At 36.4% G+C, this 11,195-nt stretch overlaps 1 protein-coding gene across 2 annotated transcripts; it reads right to left on the reverse strand.

Moving 5' to 3' along the window:
- Nucleotides 1-231: 231 nt before the first annotated feature.
- Nucleotides 232-7,902, reverse strand: LOC127637201 (guanylyl cyclase-activating protein 1-like). 2 transcript variants are annotated; one of them, XR_007969685.1, is made up of 5 exons: nt 7,578-7,902; nt 4,916-5,065; nt 4,736-4,829; nt 2,222-3,034; nt 1,194-1,331 (listed from the first exon to the last, which is right to left on the reverse strand). XR_007969685.1 is itself a non-coding variant. In XM_052118150.1 (4 exons), exons 1-4 carry the CDS (start codon nt 7,773-7,775, stop codon nt 1,204-1,206), a joined length of 570 nt encoding a protein of 189 aa, XP_051974110.1. In that variant the 5' UTR covers nt 7,776-7,901; the 3' UTR covers nt 232-1,203. The 2 variants fall into 2 exon arrangements, 1 of the variants encoding a protein (XP_051974110.1); XM_052118150.1 differs by lacking the exon at nt 2,222-3,034 and having other exon boundaries at nt 232-1,331; nt 7,578-7,901.
- Nucleotides 7,903-11,195: the final 3,293 nt, after the last annotated feature.

Here is an 11,195-nt window from a genome sequence, read left to right on the forward strand (position 1 = left end):
GGTGTAAGTGATTGAAATGTTGGTTGTTTTAGTATAACGGTCTCTTATCTCAGCTTTTGCGAGGCAGCTGGTGTGAGCTGCATCTGACTTGCCAGGTCTCCATGGTAATAGATTGCGGTTGTCATAGAAACTGAGGGACCATTGTTAAGAAGGCTCCAAAATGTGACTCAATTATTCTCACAGACTGATGTAGTTTGAAACAAAGACAAGGGCAAAGGGTAATTTCACTGACTGCAAATAATTATTTCATGCATGAACTTAGACCTGTTATTTATTACATTTTAATGTACAGATAGAAGCACAAGCAGTTTATGAGCAATACAAAAATAGATACTGTAGTCCTACAACAGAAGGCACCTTTAGAAAGTGACTATGGCTTCAAAGAAACTGTTTAACAGATTTGCAAACACACAACAAGCCACATTCACATTATGCGCATATCTATTACACAAGTAAGAATTCCAGACTTAGTATAGGTTGTATTAGGGTAGTGTCATGAAATTTCAAGCATTGAAATCTCTGCTGTGACATGCTATACTCCAAAGACATTGCATTATTTATTGACAATATAATATTTGCAATGAAGTTTATGACCTCATTAGCTTTTCTTTTTTTTCTAAATGTTCTGTTGACCCATTGCTTACAGTAGCTGTTGAGGTGAACTTCCAAGTTAAAAAGTGATTCAAATGTTGAAAATGTGGAGTGATGGTAAAAAACAAATGGTGACTAGTCACACCACCTAATATATATTTTGTACATTCATATAAATGTATACATTCTTATACATTTTAACCCAAAATCTTTATGGTTCATGGGAATATTATCATTTACCTAATATTAATCAGCTATTTTTCAATCTAGTATGAGCAATATATATATATATATAAAAGGAGAAAACAATGTTTTCCTCTTTTTTGCCAAAAGTAATAAATAATAATTAAACCCTACAAATGGACTTGTCCACATTAGATTGACATTTTTCTCATGAAGCCTCTCTCTGTGTCTTTCAAGATGGCGTTTTCCTGATAAACAGTATATTAGATGTGGGACGTCCCACACCATTTTCATCTCTTTGCCTCTGTAGCTTGTTCTTGAAAGTGTTGTATAATTAGAAAGTCTCATTCACCCAATCAATAAGGATGGTGTAGTTTGAGAAGAGTCCGTAAGACCAGGCCGTTCAGATGTGTGAATGTGGACAGGCTCTTATACGCTGTGTCTCCTGTTATGTATCATGGCCATTATGTGCGTGAGGTCTAAACTCTTCATCATCACCTCCATAAAGTCTTCATCACTGCGTGCTCCCGCTACAAACTCCTCCAGAGACAGCTCACCTGTTGAATTAAAGGGACAGAATGAGGAGCTAACAACTGTTGGGTCAGTCTCAAAAAGGATTGTCATATTTCACCCCAACATTTATAGGGGAGAAAGAAAATTATACATATTTTCTTTTTTTGGCATTGTGACATTATTTTCATGACAACTCTCATGATATCGTATCCTGGTTGTTGTACTGAATTTATTTTAATTTGCTTTTAAAGTAATTGTGTCTGGTTTTTATTAATGTATACATTAATAAATGTGATACAAATGTGTATTTTTTCTGAATTTTTTTGGCAAAACAGTTGTGGCAAAGTGATTTTGCATTCCAGTAATAAGAATTTAGGGGGAAATGTGCCTAATTGTGATGGCCTTAATGGCCCTAAAATAAGCGACATTTCCTATATGCAAAATTTATTTTTTCTTTTTGATTTTGGGAGTGAAATGAGACCATGTGTTCTTAAAACGTTTCACACTGTTAGTGTTTATAAACAGAATGCAGATTCAGTACACTCAAAAATTGGATTTTTGCTGCTCATTCAATTTACTTACAGTGCATCCTGAAAGAATTTACAGTGCTTCACTTTTTCCCCATTTTGTTGTTACAGCCTTATTCCAAAATGGATTAAATTCATTATTTTCCTCAAAATTCTACAAACAATACCCCATAATGACAACGTGAAAGAAGTTTGTTTGAAATCTTTGCAAATTGATAAAAAAATAAAATAAAATCACATGTACATAAGTATTAACAGCCTATGCTCAATACTTTGTTGAAGGACCTTTGGCACCAATTACAGCCTCAAGTCTTTTTGTGTATGATGCTACAAGTTTGGTACACCTATTTTGGGGCAGTTCCTCCCATTCTTCTTTGCAGGACCTCTCAAGCTCCATCACAACTCACATTCACAGAGTTGTCCCTTAGCCACTCCTTTGTTATCTTGGCTGTGTGCTTAGGGTCGTTATCCTTTTGGAAGATGAACCTTCGCTCCAGTCTGAGGTCCAGAGCTCTCTGGAGCAGCTTTTCATAAAAGATGTCTCTGTACATTGCTGCATTCATCTTTCCCTTGATCCTGACTAGTCCCCCAGTTCCTGCCGCTGAAAAACATCCCCACAGCATGATGCTGCTGCTACCACCATGCTTCTACAGACAATTCCTTGGACTTCATGGCTTGGTTTGTGTTCTAACAAGCACTGGTAACTGTGGGACCTTATATAGACAGGTGTGTGCCTTTCCAAATCATGTCCAATCAACTGAATTTACCACAGGTGGACTCCAGTCAAGTTGTAGAAACATCTCAAGGATGATCAGTGGAAACAGGAGGTGTTATATAGAATTCACAAAGCAGGGTATGAGGTGGGTTCCGGCGCACATGGGTGTGGAGGATAATGAGGAGGCAGATGAGGTGGCAGACGAGGTGGCAAGAAGGCGGCAAAGAAGGCGGTGCAGGAGGAAAGAGTTCAAATCAATTTACAGTATGGGTCACCAGATTACACAGAAATAATAAATAGGTCAGTAAAAGAAATGTGGCAAAAACCACATTTCTTCCTTTCATCTTAAATGAAAGGAAGGGGAGGGCATACTATTCAGTACAAAGAATTGTAGAGAAAGGAAAATGTGCATTTAGAAGTAAGATAAGAGATGCAGTAGTCTTATCCAGATTGAGGTTTGGGCATTGTGGGCTGAGGAGTGGGCTGGCTCTGATTGGTAAACATCCTGATGGAAAATGTGAATGTGGAGACAAGGAAACGGTGAAGTATGTATTAGTTCATTGTAGAAAGTTCTCTCGTCAAAGGAGGGAATTGATCAGAGATCTGGGAGCAATTGGAGAAACTATATTTAGCCTACGCACTCTACTTAATTTGGATAGTTGGAACCAAATGAAGAAACTGATCGAGTACCTACATGAAACTGGATTATACAAAAGGATATAGGCAATAACCATTAATATGTGAATAATGAACAGTGGAGGGCAGCAATACGCCATAGATATGTCTAGTCTGCCGGAAACAAGAAGAAGAAGAAGTGGAAACAGGATGCACCTGAGCTCAATTTTGAGTGTCATGGCAAAGGATGTGAATATTTATGTACATGTGATTTTTTTAAAATGTGAAAAATTTCAAACATAATTCTTTCACATTGTCATTATGGGGTATTGTTTGTAGAATTTTGAGGAAAATAATGAATATGAATCCATTTTGAAATAAGGCTGTAACATAACAAAATGTGGGAAAAGTGAAGCGCTGCACTGATGCACTGTAATGAAATGAACTAAAGTGATACAAATGAACATTTCTAGAACATTTTGTCACAACTTAATTTTATTGTGTTCTATCCATTTTAAAATGGAAGTTTACTTAATCCGTTTGAGTTAAAACTACATGTATACTTTTTTGGTGTTAATGTATCATTGAAACTAGGCAGGAGATTTCCATTTCTTAGTATGCTTTACATGGGAGTAGATATGAAGAAAAAGTATTGAAATTAAGTGTCATTTTATGTGTTTTGAGCAAAAGGAGAATAGGAGGACATTTGTTAATGTTTAATTTTATATTGATATTTAAAAAGAGTGTCTGTTATGCTGATGTTGTGGAGGTTACCACTATGGTGAATATTGGTGCTTGTGCTTAGCTTAAGGATGGACTTTGACTTCAAGGGATAATTGATTTGAATGCTGCTTAGCTCTATAAGCAGTTGTTATTAAATTGACTGAGCAACACGTGTTTACCTGGCATATACTAATGATTCCAAAAATAACAAGTTGGCCCAACTTAAGAACATTTATTAAACAAACCTTAGTAGATAGAGTTTAATGAACCTAATAAAGTTGAGTTAAAACTACTACATTAATTTGTATAAAAAAATAATAGGAATAATAATAAGTAAAGACGCTGACTACAACCCCTGGAGTAACGAGTTTGAATCCAGGGCGTGCTGAGTGACTCCAGTCAAGTCTCCTAAGCAACCAAATTGGCCCGGTTGCTAGGTAGGGTAGAATCACATGGGGTAACCTCCTCGTAGTCGCTATAATGTGCGTTGCTCTCTGTGGGGCGTGTGGTGAGTTGTGCTTGGATGCCGTGGAGAATAGCGTGAGCCTCCACACGTGCTACGTCTCTGCGGTAACGCGCTCAACAAGCCATATGATAAAATGCGTGGATTAACGGTCTCAGACGCGGAGGCAACTGAGATTCGTCATCCGCCACACGGATTGAGGCACTACACCACCATGAGGACTTAGAGCACATTGGGGATCGGGCATTCCAAATTGGGGATAAAACATTTAAATAAATAAACAATCAAATACTTAGATTTTATCTAAATTTGTCAATTTCTTAAAATAGTTCCAACGTATTCAAAATGTCGAGGCTTTATCATTTCGATGCCTGAAGAAGAATTCCCAAGATTTATTGCACTTACCATCTCCATTGATGTCAATCCTATCAAATACACGGTTTGTGAACTCCTCGGCGCTCAATTCCTGCGTCTCACTGCCATTGATGGCGCGGATGGCCTAACCCAAGAGGAACAGAGTGTTTATAATATGTATACAGCATACCATCAGTATTAAATTCTGTAGCCTTGTGTTATATTTCTAACCTTGATGATATTTAGGAGCTCATGTCTGTCTATGCAGCCATTGCCATCCACATCATAAAGTCTGAAGTACCACCTCAGTTTGTGCTCCATCTTGCCTCTCATTACTAGACTGAGAGCTGCCACATACTCAATGAAATCTATATATCCATCCTGCAAAAGAGACAAACTTATTAACTGTAAAATTATGACATTAAGAAACTCGAGGCATGCTATATTTGAGTGAGGCCATGGCTAAAGGGCCATTTTAGGCACAATACACAACCTCTTCAGCTAGTGCTTAATTGCTTTTATAAAATTGTTACTATATAAAACAAATACTGGTGCAAAGAGACATGAAAATGTTTTTTTCTCAAGAAAATTCCTAAAGTTGCATCCTTCCGCTTGAAGATTTTATCCCTGCCATGCAAACTAAGATTAATAGTTGTGACGCAGGGCAATAACCACCATAGACATTGAGGGAGGCATGTTCCCCCCAATATTCATAACATTGGTCTACTTATATGGAGTTTTTCCAAGGTTGATTATTAATTATTACGTTTGGTCCCCCAATCCTGAATATGTGGTTACATCCTTGTGACGACACAACAGTTGTTCAGCTGTTCACAACAGCTGAACAGGTGTTGGACATCAAACATCAGATTCCCTTTCTTTTGTTGCTATGATGCATTATCAAAAAGGCTATCCCATGAGGTCCTGTGTTCACATATTTAGATTAAGAGCTCCTTGATTCAGATGATGGAGGTGAGATGGATCATGATTAGGATGATAAGTCTGCCCTCTGGAGGATTACTTTCAATTCCCAGGTGTGCGTCTGTGAGACAGATAGCCACATGTCAAAGCTGTAATCCTCAGGTCAACACTCTCTCCTGAGTGTTACCTCTGTTTGTTTAATTCAAATCCAGACTGATTAGGGCAGTCTCAGAGAGAAGGTCATGGACAATATCAGTATTTGGGCTTATTCATTTTGTGATGGATTCTCTAGTTGCAAATGGAGTTATTGATAAGGAATTTGGAGAATACTTTTTCTGGCATTAGTTAGAGCAATTTGTCAAGCTGTATCTATTTTCCAAGATAAAATATCTATAATATTTGATATTTTCATAATAATTTAAACAAGACCTGCTCCACTAAACCATAAGACATGCATTTAATGCTTCAGTATATAATAAAGTGATGATGGGTAGTTAACATTAAATTGTGTTATATGCTGCACTCCAATTAAAACTATTTTAAACATCATTTTTCTAATTAGTTTATTATTATACATGCAACTTTTATGAACTTATATTAATTGAGAGTAGTTTTTAAAATTAATTTGGCATACTACAGGGCCATTTTAAATTAACTGTGAAGGCAAAGATTGTTAAAAAGGGGTGGAAAAACTAAATAAAAACAGTGAACAGTCAGAGCATCAGACGCTATATCTACCATATTAAGATATGAGTATATTTGAAATCATATTGGTACATGCAGAAATTCTTGTATCAAACGCTCGTATCAAGATACGAGAACTAACATCAAGAAGTACCATTGGTCTTATAATAGTTTTTTCTGCCTAAAATCCCATTGGGACCTTATTATGAGAACAGTTTTGACTTTAAAAAAAAATATACAGCTGTTACTGCATGCTCAGCAAATGTGGATCAGTCTCCATAATACAGTCCTTAACAATCTCTAAATCTTAATCCGATAGATAAGCCCATTATTTGTTGTGTTGTGTTGATATGAGTCATTGTATATGAAAGCAGATTGGAAGTGCCACATATAGCACTATAAATACTAAGCCAGGCAGCACAGTATGAAAACTCCAAGATATGCACTCATCTGATTCTACAAATTAATGTACTTTGGATGCCGAATTGTGCACTTTTGAATTGTGGTCGACAAAACCTGGCATGGTCTTTGTAGTCCATCCGCCTCAAGGTTCGATGAGTTGTGCATTTTGAGATGCTATTCTGCTCAATTCAATTGTACAGAGTGGTTATCTGAGTTACCATAGCCTTTCTGTCAGCTCGAACCAGTCTGGCCATTCTCTATTGACCTCTCTCATCAACAAGGCATTTCCGGATGTTTTTTTTTATATTGGCACCATTCTGAGTAAACTCTAGAGACTTTTTGCTTGAAAATCCCAGGAGATATGCAGTTACAGAAATACTCAAACCAGCCTGTCTGGCACCAACACTCATGCCACGATCGAAATAACTGAAATCACATTTTTTTCCCCCATTCTAATGGTTGATGTGAACATTTACTGAAGCTCCTGACCTGTATCTGCATGATTTTATGCATCACACTGATACTCTCATGAATAAGTAGATATACAGGTGTTCATAATAAAGTACTCGGTGAGTGAATAATGGCAAATAATGGTATACTTTTGGAACAAACAGAAATATTTTCCACTCAAACTTATACGTCTCCAATAAACTCTCTGAAGTAAAACTTTTGGGATACATCAGGATATATCAGTCTGACATGATCCTAGAAAACAAGGTTTTAAGACTGATGTAACAGAATGTAATGACCCTGAAAACCTGCATATTATAGCCAGAATTTTAATAAAAACTGACAGATCAAACAATCCGTCTCTCCTCAAATATTATTTTTCAAAACTCTCGGGACTCTTAATATCCAGCCTTGTTTTTACATATCTTTCACTCACCTTGTTCATGTCAAAGGTGCGGAACATCTGCTCAATGTAAGCATTAGCTTCTGGATCCAGACATTTGAGTCCAAAAAACTGTTTAAACTCATGCAGTGTGAGCTGACCCGATGGACACTCGGTCATGAACTTCTTATACCAAAGATGCATTTCAACGGCCTGCAGGTCGTCCACAGTGCAGCCCGTAGAATTCCCCATTGCTCAGCTGACTGTTTTGGAAAAGAGATCTATAGACTGGAGATTGTTAAAACAAATCTTTCTAGAAGCCCAATTGGTCTGCTGTGCAGGCGAAAGTTTCGCTTCTCACAGACAACAAAACACCTGGCACCACCAGGAGGCTTTTGTACCAGCCTGGGATCAGACACGCCCCAGCAACTCCACCTTATTGATGACTAATCCAGCTCAAATCTTGTATGTGGGGCTTAAAGTGGTGCATGGCTGGGATGAACTGGGGATGTCCATTGGTAATTGCATGTGAGCTTGGGGACATGCTGACACTTGTCAACAGATGCACTGATCCAACTGCATCAGCATTTTTAAATTTCACAGAGGTTTGAGTGACAAAGCTGTTGCCCGAAAGGACAACTATGATGTAAATGTGTTTTAGTTGTTTCTGAATTTATTTTAAAGAACAAATGAGACATAAGTCTTTTTTTAATGCAATGTTAGTAGTGACTGTGTTTATGATACAAGAGGTCATGTGTTACAAGTTCAGACATGCAGATTCTATATTCTGAAATGTTTATTTTTGAATATCACATTTGTGAGTCATTGTCATATAGTGCATATGTTAACAATAGCTTCAGCTGATATTTCTGTACAATACTGATGTATACATGGACTCAATTTTGCTTTTCATAAAAAAATGATAATTTGAAACACACATTACATTGCCAGAAATAAGGGGTTTCAACACTGAACCCTCAATATCCTAAACAGGAAAATAAATATTTGATTGTCATTAGGAAACAGGTTCCAAATTCTCTATGAATCCCATGTGTTCCATAGTGCTATATATAGGAATATTCAGTTCAAAACAAGTAAATCGACAGCATTGTTGGAACAATGTTGATTACTACAAAATGTATTTAGACTTTTCCCTTCTTATATGCATGTTAACATGATTCTAGTGTGGCAAAATCACTTACTAGCCTTTTCTGTGTGACATTATATCCAAATTTACAACTTCTGTGCAATGATGAGTGATGACACTGTAAGGCTGTCATCAAGATGTCGTAAAAGTCAAAGAACTCTGCGAGAACCAAGTAAGAAAAACTCTCACACATAAGAACATTTTCACCTGAGTCAACACAATAAAACACAAATCTCACATCTGACCTCTATCTCACCTCAGGCCAATTTAGGCCTATTCTCCTAAAACTCACAAACATCTGCCCCCCTCTACTCCTCCTTCCCCTTCAGCTCAGAATCACTTCAAACTCACCTAAGATCCACATGCATCAAAATATCATGACTGATGTATACAAATAATGTGACTAGGCATATCATTTAAAATGTATCAGTGTGACTGGTATATGGTCTCTTTCTATTGGTAACAAAGTTATAAAGTCTTTGCCAAATGCTGTATAATTCTGGAGGTCTGTCCCCATTCTGTATGCCTGTATGTTAATGAGGTATGTCCCCAGGACTTCCAAACCTAACCACTCCCAAAATTCCCTTTGATCATGGTTTGGGTATTTAAGGAGATGTGACACATTGTTCATGGTTCTCTGTAGTTTACTGTGTCTAGTTTATATCAGGTAATGGCAATTTGATTTTAGGTTTTGGTTTTGATAAAAGGTCTAAATTTGACTTATTACTGTCTAATTGGAATTGATTAATTTATTATGTTACCTGGTCAATAAATTGTTACATTTGAGTTTATTCTGATTTACTCTGAAACTATTGTCTTTAGTAGATGACGTTAAGTCCTTGTTTCCGCAAATCTTTGACCAGGTTAGCAGCGGACTAAAGCCGGTTTTGAGTGGAGCATGGGGCACACCGACTGAGACTTTAGAGCTCCCACTAACTAATAGGCATTATTTCTAGTGTACTTAGTGTGTACAGCCTAAATAGGGTGAAGTCTAAACCTCTGGTTATTGTAATATTTTCTAGCTAAGTGTACATAGGAAACTATGGTATGATCATATAAAACTACTTTAACTTGGGTATGTTGGTCTATCTTTGTAAATGTAGTGGTCATGACCTCTGGGTAGAAATGTTACTCTAAGTAAGTGTTTATTATCTAAGGGGACTAAACAAAGTACTTGTAGATAAAAGGGCAAGCAGGAGCAGCCATCTAATTAGTATTTAGTCAATTACTGTTTTGTTGACCAAAACTGGCATATTTGTGACCGTGAAATCCGCGTTCTCGGCCGGCGCAAGACTCTCTAAGCGACAGGAATCCCAATGAACGAGCACAATATAAAATAGAGTTAAATAGGAGGATTCAATGTAAAATCAAATTTAATAATAATAACTAAGATTAGAACATTAATATATCCTTAGAAACTTTTATAATTGGAGTCAGATAAAATAAACGAGGATCTTAAAATGAATAATATAGTTATGTAATTGGAATTAAATAACTTAAACTGAACGCGCACGATAAGACAGAACACGCAGGAGACCTTCATCCACGCTGTTGGAAGCCGCCATTGAACAAATAGGTGGACCCCCTTACAATGCAACACCGTAAAACCCTAAAATTACTAAAAATTATGATTTAAACAACTTTACAGCTTATATAATACACAAGTTTTAACAGAAGAGTTCATGTAATTGCTTTTATGAAATTATAAGCTTCACATTTCTGCATTTAAACCTTCAAGAAATTAACCCCTTATTTACTTCTAATATCAAGTCGAAATACATTTTTGTGGTAATCAACATTATGCCACAAATGCTGTCGATTGTAATCAACTTGTGTTGAACTGGGAATTTTCCTTTAAAATGGTTCAGTATGGAAATAAAAAGTTATCTTTTATCTAGCTTTTGTATGAGATGCAGTTTGACACCTCACATTAAATTAAACATGTTCACATGAAACAGAGTTTCCCATAAAGATTGTCTTTTCAAGGAAAAAAATCAGTCAAACTGTTGCTGAAACTGACTGGACAGAGATTTAAGAGTTCATTTTTAGTACAAAACATGAATCAGACAGTGCTTTATAAAGAACACAATTATATAATATCTTGATTGGCATAGATTTAAAACATTTAAAACTTTTATAATTCTAGAAACACTTTTCTATACCTTTCAATACAAGAATAAACATTTTAACAGTCAGGAAGATATTTAGGTTAATTACTAATATAGACAATAAACAAAGATAGCATTTAATACAGTATATAGGGCACTTTTAATCTAGTTATCACATGTTGAAGCTGAAAGAGCTCAGGTAATCCTATCAAAGCCATAACCTTTTAAGAGTACCAGAGTTACCCTTCCTACTCGAATTATGCTATATTTTCAAACTCTGACTAAACTAAATTTTGCTTCAAACATTTACTTGTTCAGTGCAAGTAATGTCAACTCGGGTGACTTCAAATACATGAAATCAAAATGTATGTTACTCTTTTTAACAGTACTGAGCAGTTAAACCTTGTTCAATGGATA

This window comes from Xyrauchen texanus, chromosome 45 (genome assembly GCF_025860055.1).
Source record: "Xyrauchen texanus isolate HMW12.3.18 chromosome 45, RBS_HiC_50CHRs, whole genome shotgun sequence".
Classification (NCBI taxonomy): domain Eukaryota; kingdom Metazoa; phylum Chordata; class Actinopteri; order Cypriniformes; family Catostomidae; genus Xyrauchen; species Xyrauchen texanus.

Bases quoted from the DNA above. Each gene is read 5' to 3' on its own strand.
- LOC127637201 (XM_052118150.1), bottom strand. From the start codon at position 7,775: ATGGGGAATTCTACGGGCTGCACTGTGGACGACCTGCAGGCCGTTGAA. The intron at 4,830-4,915 runs GTTAGAAATATA...CTCTTGGGTTAG, and splicing joins AGCTCCTAAATATCATCAAG to GCCATCCGCGCCATCAATGG. The intron at 1,332-4,735 runs GTAAGTGCAATA...TTAATTCAACAG, and splicing joins GATTGACATCAATGGAGATG to GTGAGCTGTCTCTGGAGGAG.